Here is a 20,416-nt window from a genome sequence, read left to right as displayed (position 1 = left end):
GATCAGAAGAGCGGCAAAATGTGGTTCAAGAAATCCAAGACCTTTCCAGGATACACAGGGTGATTCCTTCAGAGGCAGGGGAGGAGGAAATAATGGTAGACCTCACCCTAGAGGCAGGGGAGGTTGCAATTCCTTTTGTGTTCAGTGTTCTGATGTGGAACCAGACTGTGCGTTTCTGGAGCCGGTCGGGGGTCGCCTGTACTTGTACCAATAGCCTGGTTAAATCTCACTCGAGACAAGTGGGTACAAGACATTATCACTAGAGGTTCCTCTATACCCTTTTCCTTTCCACCACGCCCTACCACATCAAGATTCGCAGAAGCTCCAGGAGATTCCTTTGCTTCCGGCTGGAGCCAATCATTTTCAGTTCAGAGCCCTACCCTTGGATCTCATCACAGCCCCCAGGGTGTTTACCAAGGTAATGGCAGTTGTAGCGGCTCACCTGAGGCCAGGTATTCCCTTACCTAGATTGGCTCCTCGCTGCTTCCACCAAGCATCATCTTTGCATAGCCAGAGACTCCTTCCTTCATCTTGCAGACCAGCTAGCGATCACAATGGGTGTTTCCAAGTCCCTCTTGGACCCTGTGCATATCTTGGACTTTATCAGGGCATGGCTGGACACCCTTCATTTGAAAGTCTTCCTAACCCCAGACAAGGTCCAGAGCCAACGGGCCCATATATCAGTGGTTCTTGGCCCCAGGCTACCAAAGGCGGGTGACGTTCTTCAAGCCCTAGGCTCTATGGCTGCAGCAATCTATCCTCCCTTGTGCACGTCTTCATATGTGTGTTCTTCAGTGTACTCTGACCGTATAGTGGTCTTGGCTAGATCTCCCCATGGAATATCCAATTCAAATAAGCAAAGCCTGCAGGGCGTGACTTCCCTGGTGGCTTCAGTCGCCGGAGATCTTAGCGAGACTCCCATGGAATATCCAATTCAAATCCGCAAGGCCTGCAGGGCATCACTTCCCTGGTGGCTTCAGTCGCCGGAGATCTTAGCGAGACTCCCATGGAATATCCAATTCAAATCAGCAAAGCCTGCAGGGCGTCACTTCCCTGGTGGCTCCATTCGCTGGAGTTCTTAGTGGGACTCCATTTTTCACCCACAGCCCAAGCCACAGTGACTATGGATGCCTCCTAGCTCAGGTGGGGGGGCATTATTTGGGGAGGATGGTACAAGGCACGTGGTCCCAAATCGAGACCAGATTGCATATCAGTGTTCTGGAGATGCGAGCAGTGCTTTTAACATTGCAAGCCTTCCACACTCTTCTTCCTCTGGGGACTATTGCAGTTCAGTCAGACATGTCAGTTGTCTGGTACATCAAACGGGGATGAACCAGATCTTACCCTCTGTCGCGAGGCAATGAGAGTGTGGGAGTGGGCGATTAGTCTATTTCTGATTGCAACGCACATCCCAGGACGCTCCACCATTTTAGAGGACAGATTGAGTCGGGCTATTCTGCCATACGAGTGGTCTCTGAAACAATCTATAGCGGAGGAGATCTTCCTTGCATGGGGTCAGCCTTGCTGCAATATCTTCGCATCTCCTTCCAACATGAAGTAGTGAGTCCTTCGCTCTGATCCCCCCAGAGACCCTAGTCCATGCTTGACCTCCCAGGTTACTGTATGCTTATCCCCCGATGTTCTTCGTGTTTCACTGTTGGCAGTCATTACACTTGGGTTATCCTGCTGGTAGGCTACCCTCAGTCTGCCTGAATTCCAGTCTAGGTCCGGTGTCAGTTGCTGTCGCCTCTTCCCTGACGTCAGTGCGCCAGGGGGTATAAAAGATGCAGCTGATGCAATTTTCTTCAGTCTTTCTTGCTGTGCGGTGCCCGAAGCATAAGCAGTTCGCAAGTGCCGGTCTGCCGACTCCTGAGATTTTCATGTTCGAATTTCAGATTCGAAGTCTTCATTGAAAGCCAAGTACCCCGTTGGGGAAACTTTTTATCTGAAGTAGGAGATTCATTTGTCTGCAACCTGTGAGTTATGGATCCGACATCGGATCCGAACCGGCATGGTTTACAAGCTATGGATCCAAGCTCTCAGCTCCTCCCCTCACCCATAATGCCCTGCTCTCCCTACATGACCTCAGATCTTGTTTGCCGCGCTGGTGACCAGATTTGCGTTTCCAAGCTCTTCAGCTAAGTGCTCTTTTTCAGTATTTAGAAGTTTAAATATTGTATTTTTGTGTGAAAGTTGTGTGAAAGTTTGGGTTTCCCTATTACTGTGTTATACTTTTAGTGTTTTAAATTTAATTTTTACCTTCCCTCCCCTCGCTGGTAGCGTAGTGTGCGTTTGGGCCTGTTGTGTGCTTTAGTTACTTTACTTTTACCAACTTAGTTTAAGTAACTTTTTTTTTGGTACTTGGGATGTCTGAACAACCCAAAGCTGTGTTCTCTAAGTGCTCCGAGTGTGGCCATAAGCTTTCCCCGGCTGATGGCCACACTCGGTGCGTTAGATGCCTTGGGGTTGAACACCTCACTTCTGGATGTTCCATTTGTGCAGGGTTCAACCCCAGGGCATTGAAGGAGCGGAGGTCCAAGCTTGTCTTGGCGGGTCTTTTGCCACCGGACTCTGCTCCGGCCTCCGCTCCTTCGGGGGTAACCGTTTCTACGGTTGTCTCCTCTCTGGCTCCCCCTCCTCCTCCTGGGACTCAACCTCCCTGTAGTGGTTCGGAGGAGAGGGAAGCAAGAAAGAAGGACCGGAGGGAGAAGCACCATAAGCGGCGGGCCGAGGCCTCTGTTTCGGCCCCGCCAGCCAAGCGGGCTTCTCCTCTGGCCTCCTTGTCTGCCGGTTCTCCCCCTCCTCGGCTCCGGTCACCTGTGTGTTTCTCACCGGGACCCGAGGAGGAGGAGACCCGATCTCCGAGGCTATCCAGGAGGCACTTTAGGCCTACCTTGGTGGCCTCGTCGAGATAGACGTATAGCCTGTCAGACGCTGATCTGGACCGGATGATAAGGTTCATCCAGGCCCAGATGCAGATGGGAGTGCTCTTGCCTCCCCCCTCCCCCCCCCCCCTCTGGGGGGGAGCTCGACCCCTTTCTTTAAGCCAATTGCTCCTTCTCCGACCCGCTACCCGGGCTCGGAGCCGTTGGAGCCGAGCAGCTTCGGAGCCGGGGGTGGGTCGGCGCAGATAGTACTTGGTACTTCGGATCCGAGACTGCCCTCGAGTGCTTCGGATCCGGGGGGATCAGTGCTCCTTCGGCGCCGTCTGTCGGAGCGCACTGTCCCTTCGGATCCGAGCGCTTCGGCGCCGGCTCCGATCCACTCCTCTGATCCGAGGGGGAGCCGATTGTCGGATCCTTTGGTCGAGGTCGGCTCCCCTTCGGCTTTTGATATAGTGGAGAGGGCCCTGTTGAGGGTCTCCGGACCCCCGGCACTTGCTTCGGTTCCGTCCCGCGCTCCATCTGCACTGAGTCAGGCTTCCACCATCCGGCCCTTGGGACAGCCCGCTCCTTTGCCCCAAGCTGTTCCCCTGGAACAGGTCACTGTTTGCGAGGAGTCCTCTGACAGCCCCCCGGAGGATGTTCCCCGCAAACATACGTGCAAAAGGAGGCACATTGACTCCCCCGAGTCTCTCACAGAAGACACTGATTTGGAGGAAGGGGAAGGCTCCCCAAGGTCACCCCCCCGGGGATGTCTCATTTGGAGACCTCATGGAATTGCTCCGCATAAGGGGGGGTGGTCTGCCCCCAAGTCTTCCTCGGACGAGTCCGTGTTCTTGGAGGCATTTGAAGCGGGCCAGTCTACCTCTTGGGTGTCCCCTCCTGCCGACCCCCTGGTGGACCTCATTACCACCAGGGCGTGGAAGGAACCGGACACCGTGGAGCCAATCCCAAAAAGGCCCGACCGTATTCTCAGTCCCCCGGCTGACCGTGCCCATTGGAGTAAGGGGCCTCCGGTAGATGCCTTGTTGACTGCGGCGGCCACCAAGAGGGAACTTGGAGAGTCCCTCAGTCCATCCTCCGAGCAAGGAGTCTCTGATGATGGACCGCTTGGGGAAGCGGATGTTTAGTTCAGCGACCTTCTCTGTGAGGGCGCTGAACTATCTGGCACACGTGATTAGGATGCAGCGCGATCTTATAAAAGAATACGCTGCATCCCCCCCAGAGTCCATGTCGGAGGAGGACAAAGTGCTGCACTCCACCTGCATGGCCACTCTCAGGTCCATCACTAATACCTCTATGTGGCTACTGTCCCATGCTACGGAAGGTGCCGCTAGAGCCGCAGGGGCAGGCCTAGTTACTAGACGTCAGGCCTGGCTCCGTCATTGCAATTTCTCAGAGCCCTTCAAGGCGTCATTTGCGAACGCCCCCTTCGATGGTTCTGCCCTCTCTGGCAAAACTGTTCGCGACACTGACCCAGAGCGAGAAGGACGGGAAGACGGCTGTCTGCAGTCGGAATCAGCTTCTCTGCACCCCAGAGGCCCTATTCTAGGAACCAAAAGGGTCAGAAGATGTGGTTCCGGAAGTCGCAACAATCCCAGCCTGCTCCGGACAACCAGTCCTTCTGTGGCAGAGGACAGGGAGGGCACCGCCCTAGGGGCAGAGGGGCTCCTAGGAACTTCGGGTCCAGAGAACCCTTCTCTGAACGGCCCGCGCAGCAGCCCTGAGGGGTTGCCCAGCTGCTCCACTCTGGAGGCAGTCGGGGGCGTTTTGAGCACCTAGCGGCATGGGAGTCCATAACATCAGACCGCTGGGTTCTCCAGATTATATCCAGAGGATACCGTATCCCCTTTCTTCACTTACCAAAATTGAAGTCCCTCCCCGACATTCCACCTGGTCAGTGGGAGGCCGCTTTGGCAAAAATTGGCCATCTGCTAAAGAAAAGAGCCATCCAGCCCGTCCCCCCAGACCAGATCGGATCAGGGTTCTACTCCAGGTTCTTTTTAGTGCCAAAAAAGACGGGGGATCCAAGACAAATTTTAGACCTTTCACTCTTGAACCTGGCAGTTCCCAAGGAGAAGTTCCGAATGGTCACGTTGCCGTCTATTCTCCCCCTTCTGGGAGAAAATCACTGGATGTGCTCCATAGACCTCAAGGATGCGTACTACCACATACTAATGGACAGGCGCTCCTGGAGGTTTCTCCGCTTCCGGCTGGGAGCCAGTCACTACCAATTCCGGGTCCTTCCCTTTGGTCTCACCACAGCCCCCAGGGTGTTCACCAAAGTATTAGCAGTGGTAGCGGCCCACCTGAGGCGTCAGGGGGTGCAGGTCTTTCCTTACCTGGACGACTGGCTTCTCATCGCCCCAACAAGGCATCTACTTCTCTTTGCGCAAGACTCCTTTCTCCATCTTGCTCCAAGCCTGGGCATCACGATAAACACAAAAAAAATCCAACCTAGCACCCACTCGGCTCATAGATTTTATAGGTGCCAGGTTAGACACGAGGAGACTGAGAGCCTTCCTCACAGCGGACAGAGTGCAAAGCCTACAGCTCCAGGTGTGGGCCATTCTCCACTCAAATTCAGTTCCGGCGGAGTTGGTCCTGAGGGCCCTAGGGTCCATGGCGGCAGCGATTGCGCTTCTTCCTCTCGCCAGGTTCAATATGTGTATCCTTCAATGGACTCTCTTGGTTCAGTGGTCGTATCTTGCTCTTCCTATGCATCATCCCATTGCGAGCGTGCAGGCGGTCCCTCCTGTGGTGGCTACACTCTCCAGATCTCCACGGAGGCCGCCCCTTTTGTGCCTCTCCCCCTCTCGCCACGGTGACCACGGACGCCTCCCGCCTCGGGTGGGGGGGGGGCATTTTGCAGGCCGGACGGTCCAAGGTACGTGGGACGATTCAGAGACCTTGCTGCATATCAATGTCCTAGGGATGAGAGCAGTGCTCTTAGCGTTGCTAGCACTTCAGGCCTTTCTTCCCTTGGGAACAATTGTGATTCAATTGGACAACATGTCTGTTTGGTATATCAACAAACAGGGAGGAACCAGGTCTTACCCCCTTTGTCGAGAAGCCATGAGAGTGTGGGAATGGGCAATCTCCACCAACCGCTTTCTCATAGCAACGCATATTCCGGGTCGGTCCAACATCCTGGCGGACAAACTTAGTCGCACCATTCTCACCCCCTACGAGTGGTCTCTCAATACTCGGGTAGCGGAACGCATCTTCGCACAGTGGGGAACTCCTTGTTGCGATCTTTTTGCGTCTCCCTCAAACACCAAATGCGACAGTTTTTTTGCCCTGTTACCTCCTCCCGGAGGTTCTCCAAGAGACGCTCTGGTGCATGCTTGGCCACCCGGTCTTCTGTATGCTTATCCCCCTTTGCCTCTGCTCCAAGTTCTTCAGAAAGCCTCTCGGTTGGGGTGCAGAATGATCCTCATGGCTCCCTTTTGGCCTCGACATGGTTCCCCTTCCTAAGGTCTCACTCAGTGAATCCTTTTTTGATTCTAGATCCCATTCCGGATCTGATTTCTCATCCATCCCATCTATCTCCTCCGAACCTGGACAACCTCAAGCTGACCGCTTGGCTGCTCCAGTTCCACTCCTGATCAGGACTCCTGATATTTCGTCCCATGTTAAGGCCATCCTGGTGGCAGCTCACAAGCCATCCACTAGGAAAGTCTACCGTAGCAAGTGGAAGCGGTTCTCTTTGTGGGCGGAACGGCAAGGCCTAAACCCCTTCACATTTCCTCTCCCTTTGGTGCTTGACTTCTTAACCACTCTTTTTAATGATGGTGCCAGCAGTTCCACGGTCAAAGTACAGCTTGCAGCAATTTCTCATTATCACATTGGTCATGACTCCAGTCCACTGATGTCTGCCAAATTGTTTAAGATTTTCCTTAAAGGTACCTTTCTTCTCAGGCCCCCTAGAAAGCAAGCGGTTCCTCCTTGGGACCTTTCCTTAGTTCTTCAGGCCTTGAACGCTCCCCCCTTCGAACCTGCGGCTACTGTAGATCTGAAATTCTTATCCTTCAAGACTGCCTTCTTAGTAGCCATTACTTCAGCCAAGAGAGTCTCAGAGCTTCAAGCATTATCAGCTAAACCTCCGTACTTGGTCTTTCATCCGGACCGTGTTTTCCTCAGGACCAACCAGTCCTTTCTTCCTAAGGTAGCTTCTGAAGCAAACCTTAATCAATCCATTAACCTCCCTGTTTTCTTCCCCAAATATCAAAACAAGGGTGAGTACAAGCTTCACTCCTTAGACGTTCACAGGCAACTTAGATTTTAACTAAACAGGACTGCTGGTCATAGGCAATCCGACCAGTTGTTCATTTCCTTTGCTAAATTTAATTTGGGCAAGCCAATTTCCAAAGTCTCATTATCTCGCTGGATTTCACAATGTATCTTACTAGCTTATCAAGCTTCGGGAAGGCCCGCACCAGAGGGTGTACATGCCCATTCAACCCGGTCAGTCTCTACCTCGGCCGCCTTTAAGGCTAGGATTCCTCTAGATGATATTTGTGCAGCAGCCACGTGGGCTTCATCTCATACTTTTATTTCCCACTACAAGTTGGATCTTGCATCTAGAGGTAGAGCATCCTTTGGCTCGGCGGTGCTCCGGAATATCCTTCCATGATGGCCGCCCAAGATTCAGGTAGCTGGGGACTCTGTCCCACAGGTTGCAGACAAATGAATCTCCTACTTCAGATTTAGAAGTTATGTACTCACCATAACGTTCCATCTGAGTAGGTGTATTAATTTGTCTGCAACCATCCCGCCCTCCTATCCCCCTGGCCTTTCAGTTTCCTGCATATGTTACCCTTTTCAGGGTGTTTATGCTGTTGGCAAACTCGATCTGAGGTCATGTAGGGAGAGCAGGGCATTATGGGTGAGGGGAGGAGCTGAGAGCTTGGATCCATAGCTGGTAAACCATGCCGGTTCGGATCCGATGTCGGATCCATAACCCACAGGTTGCAGACAAATGAATACACCTACTCAGATGGAACGTTATGGTGAGTACATAACTTCTAATTTTTTTCTTGCTCCAGACAGATGTCAGAAAAAGTTAATTGTACTTCTTGTGGGAAGCAAATACCTCCATAAGGACTTTCATTCTTACTGTATTCCTTGCCTAGGCCCTGACCACGACATTGCTAGTTGTCGGTTTTGTGCTAGATTTAACCAACGCACTGAGCGTCGGTACGATTTTGCATTACACTATTTTGGCAGAAGATTTAATTATACTATGTCGGATAGCCATTCGACTACCGGAATTCACAAGAAACGCAAAGAAAAACGACAGGCATCAAGAGGTCCAAAACCGAGGCTTCTAAGCCAGTCGCCGGTTCTCAATGAGGTGCCTTCGCAGCCCTTGATGCCTGCTACTTTAAACCCGCAGGCCGCTCCGGACTCCCACGTGGAGTCGCCTAGGCCGCTGGAAGGTCAAAGTATTGGACCATAGGAGACTATTCCCTCTGGTCCAGAGCCGCTGAGCAGGCATCTGCTTCTGAGGGCGTTTTCAGACCAACTCAGTTGTACATTAAAACCACTTCAGCTTCAAAGGCAAAAGCGCCCTTAAAGACAAAGAAACAAGTGCAACAGCCTCATGGTCAGGCCTCCATGCCCAAAAAACAGATGCTCAGAATGGCCGAAGACTTAATTACTTTGATCAGGGGTTCCCATCCCCCTCCTGATAAAAGGCCTAGGCAAGAGACAGAATATGAATCTTCACATCAGGTTTCCATGTCATCTGATTCCTCTTCTGATCAGGAATACACTTTCTCCCTATGAGGATTCTGATGCTAAAAAATCTATTCCTTTAGCCTGTCCTCCTGAGGATTATTCTTGAAGGAGCATTTCCACTGGGAGAGCCAAGATTTTTCAGAATCTAAGAAAAGGCTCAGACTTCCTTTTACTACCACAACACAGGCCCCTAGCTATTTCGCGTGTTAGACATTGTTGATGTATTTTCAGAGTCCAGTCTGACCCCTGACTCCTTACTTCAGCTCCTGTTAAGCCGGACAGGTACTACAGGGTTCCTGACTCTCAAGTTCCATTTCAAAAACCCTGCTGCTGACCCAGAAACTATCTCTTAGCGTCTGAAAGGGGTCAAGACTTCCGCTGCAAAAAACCCTACCCCCACTGACTGGGATTCTAGGGCATTGGACAGATGGGGAAAAAAGATTTACACTTCCGCTACCTTGGCTCTAAGGGCTTTAAATTGTCAGTTTCATATGCCCAAATATCAGCAATATATTATGTCACTGATTAAACAGAAAATGCTGACTAATTCTGAATGTGCAGAACATAAAGAAATGCAGGATTTATTGCATGCAGCTGAACAAGTTGGAAAGCATACTTTGCAATGTGGTTTTAATAACCCAGGACAAATGGGTCTTAGACATAGTGTCACAAGGCTACAAGTTTCACTTCCATACCCTGCCAAGGACAAGCGTTTGGCCAGACCTGCCAAAATAACATTGGGCAGAGGCACAAAAGCAAGTCTCATCCCTCATGGACATGAGAGCCATTCAACAAGTACCAGAGCAAGAGGAGGGACAAGGATTTTGTACAACTGTTTTTGGTACCAAGAAAGGACAAGACCTGGCGACCAATACTGGACCTGTCTATTCTAAACACATTTCTGGATATACCAAAATTAAAAATGTTGACTCTACAGCAACTTCTGCCCATGCTTGGCAAGAAGGCTTGGCTGGTGACTTTAGACCTAAAAGAGGCATACCTGCTTGTCCCAATCAGACAGACATGCAGAAGATACCTCTGATTCAAAGCTGGCTCGATTCTCTGCAGTGCCCTTTGGTTTATCTACTGTGCCCAGGGTCTTCACAAAGTGCCTGGCACCAGTAATTGCATTCTACAGACAGGAATACAAATATATCCTTACTTGGACGATTGCCTCATTCAAGCAGAGAACAAGGACATTCTACTACAGCATCTGGCGTTTGTAAAGAGATTTCTAACAGGCCTAGGGTACACAGTCAACGAAAAGAAATCAAAACGAGTACCCTCGCAAGCGATATTCCTGGGTGCAAGCTTAAATACAACTGCCCAGATGGCTTATCTCATGCCAGACAAAGGCAGCTGACTCTATTTCAACCTGTTGGCAACAAAAGCCCAGTTATCTGCAAGAAAAATTCTGCAGGCTTTGGGCTTCATGGCATCCTGCATTCTACTAATTCCATATGCGAGACTGCATATGAGGAAACTTCAGTGGTACCCAAGTGTTTGGACTCAACATGCCACAGCCTGGAAACTATAATTACCCTCATTCCCTGCTTGCAAAAGGAGTTTCGTTGGTGGGCGAAGGCTCGAAGGCTTGTCACAAGAACAAGGGACAGCAATTCACTTTACCCCCAGCCAGGCAGACATTAACAACGGATGCATCAGATTATGCCTGGCAGGCCCACATGGCAGGAAGATGTATTCAGGGAACATGGTCCGCAAACCAAATGCATCTACATATCAGAGATGATAGCTGTCCAGAATGCCCTGAACATCCTTCAAGGACCTACTTCATGCAGTACAACTACTGATAGCACCACTGTCATGTGGTATATCAACAAGCAGGGAGGCACTCATTCGTACCCCCTTTGCAGACTAGCCATGACTCTGGGACACAGCTTTGACTTACCAGGTACATCTGCAGGCACAATTCCTGCCAGGAAAGATAAATACTCTGGCAGACTAAGTAGAAACCTCATGGATCCCCACGAGTGGAAATTGGATCCACAAGTCTTCAGCATAACGAGGAAATGGGGATGCCCGGATATCTATTTGCCTCTCCTCACAACTACCAACTAAAGATTCTGCACAAGGACTTATCACACACAAACATGGAAAGTGGACGCCCTCTCTCTCAGCTGGAAAAGCTTAGCAGTATATGCCTTTCCTCCACTGCCTCTCCTCCCCAAGGTACTCTTAAAGGTCAGACAAGAGAAGCCAAAGGTGATGCTGATTGCCCTAGACTGGCCCCGCCAGCACTGGTACCCAATCCTAAGGAACATGTCTCAATACCTGGCTTGGACCTTGCCTCAAATACCTCCTCTACTATCCCAACAAAACAATCAGATCTTGCACAGCCAATTAAAGACCTTAAATCTGGCAGCATGGCGGATAATGTAGTAGTACAAAACGTGCCTCTCGCTAAAGCTGTAATGGATGTCTTTTTGGAGGCCAGAAGGCCTAGTACCAGAAAGCCTTGCACTGGAAAATGGAAGAGAATTGACACAGCTGTACCAAATATTCCTCAGATTTTGTAATACTTAACTGAGATGCTGGACAAAGGCCTATCCTTTTAATCATTCAAAATTCATGCCTCTGCCATTTTGGTTCATTACAGTGCAGAGCCACCTATCTCTTCATCTGCTGTTAAGGCAGTACCTCAGAGGAGCAAAAAACCTAAGGCCTCCAAGGAGATCACCAATACCTGCATTGGACCTCAATTATGTTTTGGAAGAACTCACCCTGCCTCCTTTTGAGCCAGTCGCTACAGTTGATATAAAGTTTTTATCCTGGAAAACAGCTCTGCTCCTAGCAATAACTTCTGCAAGACGAGTCTCGGCGCTACAGGCACTCATGGCTGTGGAACCTTCTATCATTTTTTTATCCAGACAGGGTTTCTCTGAGGACAAACCCGACATTTATGCCTAAGGTAGTGTCCAGTGTAGCCCTTAACCAAACTATTCATCTGCCTACTTTTTATCCAAACCCACAGAATAAGGAGGAGAGAATTCTGCGTTCTTTGGACATACACAGCTATGCTTCTACCTGAACAGAACCAAAGCTTTCAGAAAGACAGCGCAACTACTAGTGGCATATGCTGCAGGATCACAAGGAAAGGCCATCTCAAAGCAGACTATTTCAAAGTGGATAGGCCACTGCATCAGTTTCTGTTCACAACATGACAAGCCATGATAAGGGCATTAGGCCTCATTCAACCAGAGCAGCAGCCACTTTAGCAGCCTTCCTTGGGGGAGTACCAACCAAAGACATTTTAGAGGCTGCAACCTGGAGTTCAGTGCACACCTTTACAAAGGACTATCATTTACCACTCTACTCTAAATCAAGGGCAGGCTTTGCTACTGCAGTTCTGCAGGGCCTCATAGCCACTCCTAATGCTATTTGGCTCCAGCCTCCCAACCTTAGCTTTGGGATTCAACCCAAGTGTAATGACTGCAACAGTGAAACACTAAGAACATAGTACAGTTGTGTACACTTACCATAAATGTTGATGTTGGAGTGTATTCACTGTTGCAGTCCAGGTTACCCACCCATCATTCCCATCTCTTTGCTGCAGTTTATCTGCTCTTCTCTAACCTATACAACCTATGTGGTTTATTTCCTTATAGATGAAAGTATTATATGTTTTGGTGCATGCATGTTTTATTGGCATATTTTTAGCCTACCCTTTGGGGGGCACCTGGCATCTGGGGCAAGAAAAACGGAAGAAAATGGCGGCTGTAACTTTTATACCCCCTGCCGCACTGACGTCAGGGAAGAGTCTACAGCAACCGACGCCGGACCTAAACATTGGAATTCAAGCCAACTGAGGGTAGCCTGCCAGCAGGATAACCCCAAGTGTAATGACTGCAACAGTGAATACACTCTAACATCTACATTTATGGTAAGTGTACACAACTGTACTTTACCTCTCATTCTGAAGTTTCTTCAGAAAGTTGCCATCTGGGGTGCAGAGTGATCCTCATTGTAATGTTCTGGCCTCGTTAGATGGGGTTCCCCTTCCTCTGGTCTCATGTTCTAGCTCCTCTTTGGATTCTGGATCCTTGCCTGGATCTCATCTCTCATCCCTCTGGCACTTGTCCACCAACCTGGACAGCCTCAAGCTGACTGCTTGGTTGCTCCAGTTGCTTGATTGCCAGGACTCCCAGTCTTATCTTCAGTAAAAATTATTCCAGTGGCGTCCCATAAGGCCTCCACTAGGAAGATTTACTGCAGTAAGTGGAAGTTCTTATCCTGGAAGACAGCCTTCCTAGTGGCTACTACATCAGCTAGGAGGGTTTCTGAGATTCAAGCTTTGTCTGCCATGCTGCCTTACTTTATCTTCCATAAGGACATGGTTTCTGTCCACACAAACCCTTCCTTACCAAAAGTAGCTTCTGGATCAAACAATTAGCCTGCCTATTTTCTTTACAAATTTTCAGAGCAAGGGTGAATAGAAGCTGCATTTACTAGATCTTCATAGACAGCTTCATTTTTATTTACACAGAACAAAGCCCTAAAGTCTGACCAGTTTTGTCCTTTTCTAAACCCTTTCTGGGCAAAGCCATCTCCAAGGTTTCCTTAGCTAGAGGGATTATACAATATATTTTGCAAATTTATAAAGACAAAGGTCTGTCCCCGCCTGGTTTTGTTAAAGCTTATTCTACCAGATCAATGGCGACTTCTGCTGCTTTTTGGTCTAGGGTGTCACTGGATGAAATTTGTGTAGCAACAACTTGGGCAAGGTCACATACCTTCATTTCTCATTGTAAGTTGGATTTGATCTCCAGAGGAAGAGCATCCTTCGGCTCTGCGGTGCTCAGGAATATCCTTCCATGAGGCCCTCCCAGGAGTTTAAGTAGCTGGGGACTCTGTCCCACAGGTTGCAGATAAAATGAAGTTAACTACTTCAGATAAAGAGGTTATGTAGTCACCATAACGTTCCGTCTGAGTAGTTGCACTTCATTTTTCTGCAACCGTCCCACCCTCCTTCCCCAAAACCTGTTCAGGGTTTATAAAGTTGAGTTGCTGATTGGTTGAGTAGTGGCAAACTTGATCTGAGGGGCAGGTAGGAGATGGTGATGGGTTGTGGGTGAGGGGGAGGAGCTCTGAGCAGATGCTTGAAAAGTTGCCGGCTCTGATTCGAATACCCCACAGGCTGCAGAAAAATGAAGTGCAGCTACTCGGATGGAACATTATGGTGAGTACATTTTCAACAATTCTAGCATACAGTATGCAGAAAATAGCTCCCTTTTATAATTGCACCTGAGCAATTAAGCTTTGAGTCAGACAAGAATGGGACAATACACGGACCATTGATGCCTTATCCTAACTCTGTGCAAAGGACATATCCCCTATATACGCTCTCCTAAATACGCTCTAGCAGTGGATGCAACAAAAGCCTTTTTGCAGAGTTGATCAAAAATTCCTCCTCTCTAATATTCAATTTGGATTCCCAAAAGAATACATAAAAATTATCAAAGTGGTATAGTAAAGCAACTACAATTCTTTTTATATTAATAAGAAAACCTCTAACACTATACAAATTGTAAATGGCACCAGACAGGGTTGCCCACTCTCACCAAACCTGTTCAGTTTATATCTAGCATTACTAGTCGGATACACTTGTTTCAGTATCTGAAACCCTAATAAAATACACAGCTTTTGCAGACTACCATCTTATTCCATAGTTTTCCCAAGTATCAAACCATGCAATTAATCCCAGTAAGTCAGTTATATATCCACTTAACCCTCTGGGTCATAGGCAATTTTATTTTCTGAAGGCTAGTGTGAAAAGTACAATATACTATGAAGTATCTGGGTATAATTTTTAGCCTTACACAAGCAGATATGATCAATAATATTTAAAACTTGGACCACTGTAGTCTGTAATATTAACAAATGGGAAAAGCTTCTTATCGAATTTTTCAATTGTCAAAATGAACATACTGCCTAAGATTTTATACCAGCTGAATGCCACTTTCATGAAATTTCCAGCTACCTTTTTTAACAAGTTCCACTAGCAAAATTCATTTGGTACCCAAAAAGTACAAGTTAGTTACGATAAACTAATACTCCCAAAAGAAAAAGGTCTAAGCCTTCCAGATTTTAAATTGTATCATGAAATTATTACTGCTAGTCGCATTATGCAGATAGCAAACTGACCCATTATGTAATGAATGGTACCCTTTATGGATTAAATTATTTCACCAAAATGACATCTAAAGTTAACCCAAAAACGATTCCCTCCTTAAATCAAGAAACTTAGAACAATAATTCACCCAGTTCTAATCAAATGTGAACTCAAGAAATTACCATCAGTAAATCTAAAGGATATGATTATTTTTCTAGAACCAATACATAACCCTGATATAAAACAGGCAAACTATTAAACCTAGATAAATACCCATTAATAAAAAATCTGTACAGTATGGGACTTCTACAAATTACAGAACCTTTCAATGGAAAATATCAAGAACTTAGATCAAGTAGTAAATATAATGTGATGAACAAATCATATATTTAACAATATAAGCAAGGATATCAGTGTAATTGAGCAAGATATTAAAGTTGCACAACAAATTCAAAAGTTACTTTTGTACAAAACGAAAATGCTCTCAAATACCTATAAATTAATAGTAAAATTTAAATTTCAAAGTACAATTCTGTTAAAGTATTGGGAAGGAAAAGGTAGTAAGACAACCAGAAGGAATTGGCCATTGGAGATGCTATGAAATTGACGCCATTAAGCTAATTTACACCCATATTATGATCTTTAACAATGCATACCATATACCTGTACACCTTAAATTTAACGCATCTAATTTTGTCCTAATAAAGAAGCTGATATCCACATCTTCTAAAGTTGTAAAACAGTTTTATAAACTGTGGTGCTCACTGAGATTCCTCTTGGAAAAAAACAGGCTACTCAAAATCTACTTTGTCATGGGTGACAGCAGTACTGCATAATTTCAAAAGTAACTGTCTCAAATGCATTATAGTATTAATGCACCCTGTTAAAAAATTACATAGCTAAAAACTGGATGGACAGAACCAAATTATCTTTATCAGAATACAAGAACATGGCAAAAAGGCATATATGGGCTAAGAAGCTTTACACAAGTCAAAAGAACCAAACATTATAACTATTGCAAAGCTTTAATTTGTAACATCATAAATGGCAAAACAAATGTAAATACATAGGGATAGTAAACGCACCTTTTATTAAAGTAGTAATTCCATTAACTAAGGTGATACTTGTACATATGTAGTATAAATTTTTTGTACTTGATTTAGGTTGGTGTGCTTCATGTTGTACTCAGTTGTTGCCATAATGTACAAGTGAATTGTCTTAGAGCAATATCCTAAGTTATAACGTATGCATAACTTCATGGTAATTCACTATTGTAAACTTAGCAAATCTGATTTTATTTAGTACAGTGCGTCTGTACCTAGCTTAATAACTTGCCCATATCAAGTAATGTGCAACATCAACAGTTTTTTGTGGTGTTCTGTTTATCCTTTTCTTTTTGCATTTGAGTGAAAAATATTCAATAAAAAGATATTTGATTTATTGGGCAGTTCTGTATCAGACGGGTTATCTGACTCAATATTAGTAAGGTTTCGGTTTCACCTTTAACTGAGCTTTCCTAAAGTCAATAGCAGTAATTCCAAGTAAGATTTGATTTAACTTGTATTGCATAACGTTTAAAATGTTTAATGTTTGCAGGTGGTGTATTCCAGTTCAGCAAAAGAACTGAAGGTTGAAACGATTAAGACACCGAAGCCTGTAGTCAACAAGGAAGAAGAGGATGATATTGATATTGATAACATTTGAACCAATATTTGTTCATTGGTCTTCACAATAGAGCATTTTTTTCTTGCATTAAAGCTTGGATTATAGGATTATTAGTGCATGTAACCACAGCTGACATGCTAAATTGTGCTGTACAAGTGTGCATTTCTTGATGTGAAATTTGTTTTACAGGTAGAGATGAATATTTGATGGACTAGCATATGATCACTGATTTCCATTTTGATTGCTTAACATTAGTTTTTTTCTAATTCTGGACAATTAACTTGGTGTGGCCTGGGTTGTAGGAATATGTTTGGCATAAATATCGATGTTCTGAAAGTCCCCTTCCATGGAAAAATAGGACTGCTGCTATATATTGAAATAAACTGGGTATTTGGTTGCATATGAAGTGCAAGGTCATGTTGTATTATACCCTGGAATTTTTAACACCTTTTGTCTAGTCTATTCCATAATTTTGTGTGAAATAGGTGAAGAAAACATTTTTGAAATAAGGTTGGTGATCCACAGTTACTAGAGTTTCCCCCACATTCTTTTGCAGATGTAATAAGCAAGGGGGGGGGGTTATCTTTATTATACTTTGAGATCATCATTAAGAAAAAAAACATTCAAACTTGTAGGATGTTTAAGATTCTTTCCATTCATGATCCCTGCCCTTGTCTGTTGTCCCAGCATTCTTGCAACTAGTTTTATTGTAACGTTTCACTGCAGTGAACCTTGCCTTAACAAGCATGTTGATGCAGGGCATGCTGATAATGTGTTAACTAATTTTACAACCCAATTAAGTGATTACTGCAGTGGTTTAAAAAGTGACTGCATCTTTGCATTGTAGGTGTAGTCACCAGGATGTTAATTTCATGTGTTGGCTGGTGTGCCCTAAAGAGGTTTAGTAAACAGTTACCTGGCTTTGTAGAGTGATGGTGAAAAGTATTTTTTTTTCACTTTAGGCATGCATTTACTTCCTTTCTAGATGCCATTTCAATGAAGTAGAAAACCTTTGTAATCTGTAGCAGCACTCTTACCCTCTGAAGTGGCTTAAGTTCCGTTTAATGCAGAATTGCAGGTTTTCTGTATATGTGAGCTATTCATTGATTTGTCTTTGCTTGCAGAAACATTTTAGTATACATTGACATTGGATGTTCTGCAAACCAGTTAACATGACAATTATTTGCACGTTCAGCTAAAAATGTAGAAGTCTTTGGAAATCGGGTGCATTTATCTTTACTAATATGAGAAATAAAACAGGCTTGAGCAATTCTGTAGTAACATGGATGGGAAGAATTAAGTTTCTCATTGTGTTGCAGTAAAGGCAACACAAATTGCATCATTCCAGAAATTAAGACATGTTTCTTGCATCCAGACTCTGACTTGTTTAATTTATTATTTTGTTGAAGTTAACTACATTATAGCTTTCCCTGGTCTCATTCCCTTGCTGGTAAAATGTGTTGCCAAATAACTTTAACCATGCTGGGGGGAGAAGTGGTAGTTTGAGGATTTATGTGGTTGACTAGCTTAATGACACCATCTTTTTGATGTAATTTGGAGCAAGCTCGGAGTTGTAATATCTTTTTTCCCCAGTTAATACTCGAAGTAATTTTAAAATACTCATGTATGTAATTGCCTGTATGCCAGCTGTTACTGGGTTCATTTTTCTAGTTTGACATACACAGTTTGATTATTTTCAAAGATTAATTGGACAAAATTGACTGTTTCAGAGGATGTTTTGTATGGTAAATAGACTTGTGACCAAATTTCACTGCTTTAGCACAGTGTACCATAAATGTGTGTGGTAAATGTGGTTTCTTTGTGTACTGTGGGCAGTTAAACAGGGTGGGTTTAGTGGCGTTAACCAGTGAAGTGTAGCTCGGTTTGGGCTGTTTAGCTGTAAAGATCTTTTGTTTAAGGCTTGTTTTTCTGGGGTTGGTTATTATCTTGACACAATTAAATTCAGTACAGAATGGTACACCACTGATTCATTTACTTTTCACTTAAATGTTTTTTAAAAATGATTCAGATTTCTAAGCAACCGTGTTGGGGAGAGCAACCCTAACTATGTATCAGATGGTTTGGCTATAAGCAGCCAAGCTGAACAGCCCTAGTCCTCTCAAAGTTTAAGTATATATTACCAGTGGAAAACAGCCAGATTAGGCAAATTTTGCTTAATTGCAAAAGTTGCATTGAAGTTGAGCATTACTTAAATTGAACTTGTCCACTATGTACGTGATGTTTCATGTGAATGTTTTTTTGGGGTGGGCAGATGCATCCGTAACCACCCACTGGATGGGCAGAGAGCAGTTTGTCTAGATTAGTGTGTTCTGATTAGAAAACCTGCATATATAAGCAGCTAAGTGAAACTTGGTGCCTGATTTATCTGTGTACAATTGCTAACTGCACAGACCTAGAGAAAAGGTAGCGCTGACTTGTAAAATGTTTAATCTTGTATATGCTCTTCAATAAAAGATGTTATTTTTTCATAAGTTGTGTGGCTAAACAATTTATTGTAACTTTCAGAAGAGCATGAATGCAAATGTTTACTTAGTGTTGTATGATTTGGAAGCTGTGCAACTTTAAATGATTCTTTGACCAGTTTGAATCATGGATACAAGTTTGAGTTGTGGAGGGTATATATGTCCATGCTGTCAATTCTTGATGCATGTAAATGAAGCAGATGGTGACAATTTGGACTGGCTTCCTAATTGGCTGGTTCTCTTCCCACATTAATGCCAGGACATTGGGTAGAAGAGGAAAGAAGGATCTGACCACTTTTATCCAGCTAAGTACCCCGTATTTTGAAGATTTTCATGTTTGACTGGTATGATCCCCTGACTGAAATCACTGTTAATGTGTGGATCTTTTGTCTGCTGACATCTGGCCAGGATGCCAAAGTGGGGTGTGTCGGACAACTGAACTCTGCTCGTATGCATCAGGGCATATAGATGTACACGAGTACCCCAGATTCTCATTACCAGCCTTGAACGCAGGTCATGCATACATCAGACTGATCTTCCTTTGAGCTGTGGTACTGTTGCTTAGATGTTCTTAGTGTTTCACTGTTGCAGTCATTGCATTTGGGTAATCCTGCTGGCAGGTTGCCCTCAGTCGGCCTGAATTCCAAAGTCCTGCGTCGGCTGCTGTCGCCCCTTCCCCGACGTCAGGTAGTCAGGGGGGTATAAAAGAAGCAGCTGACACCATTTTCTCCAGTCTTTCTTGTCGTGCGGTGCCCAAAGCAGAAGCATTTTGCCAATGCCGGTCGGCTGACTCCTGAGATTTTCTTTGAGTTTCAGATCCAAAGTCTTCAATAAAGCTAAGTACCCCGTTGGGGTAATTTTTTTCTTGCTCCAGACCGATGTCAGAAAAAGTAAATTGTATTTCTTGTGAAAAGCAAATACCTCAAGGATTTTCATTCTTAGAGTATTTCTTGCCTAGGCCCTGATCACAAAGTTTCTGGTTGTCTGTTTTGTGCTAGATTTAACTAACGCACTATTAAGCGTCGGTATGCTTTTGCTTTAAACTATTTTGGATGCCGGTTTAATTATCTGGAAATGTCGTCGATAGCCATCCGACTAACTGAGTTCACAAAAAACGCAAAGAAAAGGAGAGACAACAGAGGCCCAAAACCAACGAAGCTTCTAAGCCAGTCGCCGGTTCTCTGAGGCGCTTCCGCAGCCCCTGATGCCCGCTACTTTAGAGTCACAGGCCGCTACCAACTCCCACATGGAGTTGGCCATGCTGCTGGAAACTCAAGGTATTGGAGCCTCTGATACTATTCCTTCAGATGGGTCTAAACATCTTTACATTAAGCTGACTTCAGCTTCAAAGGCAAAGACTAAAGCACCTTCTAAAGCAAAGAAACTCGTCACATGGTCAGGCCTTCAGCCATTTTCAGCATCTGTTTTTTGGGCATGAAGACTTGATTACCTTGATCATGGGTTCCCATCCCCCTCCTGATAAAAGGCCTAGGCAAGAGACTATGAATCTTTAG

General features: G+C 45.5%; 1 protein-coding gene across 1 annotated transcript in view; it reads left to right on the top strand.

Moving 5' to 3' along the window:
* Positions 1-18,911, top strand: part of EIF5 (eukaryotic translation initiation factor 5) — a 587,707-nt gene extending 568,796 nt beyond the window's left edge. Inside the window, exon 11 of the mRNA XM_044074522.1 lies at positions 16,351-18,911. Within this exon, the coding sequence (XP_043930457.1) occupies positions 16,351-16,458 (108 nt within the window). The 3' untranslated portion in view covers positions 16,459-18,911. The remainder of the gene's footprint in view (positions 1-16,350) is intronic.
* Positions 18,912-20,416: the final 1,505 nt, after the last annotated feature.

Source organism: Protopterus annectens, chromosome 6.part0 (assembly GCF_019279795.1).
Source record: "Protopterus annectens isolate FY-2018-M chromosome 6.part0, PAN1.0, whole genome shotgun sequence".
Lineage (NCBI taxonomy): Eukaryota > Metazoa > Chordata > Ceratodontiformes > Protopteridae > Protopterus > Protopterus annectens.
The sequence above is the reverse complement of the archived record's forward strand: the minus strand, read 5'-3'. Positions and strand labels throughout refer to the sequence as shown.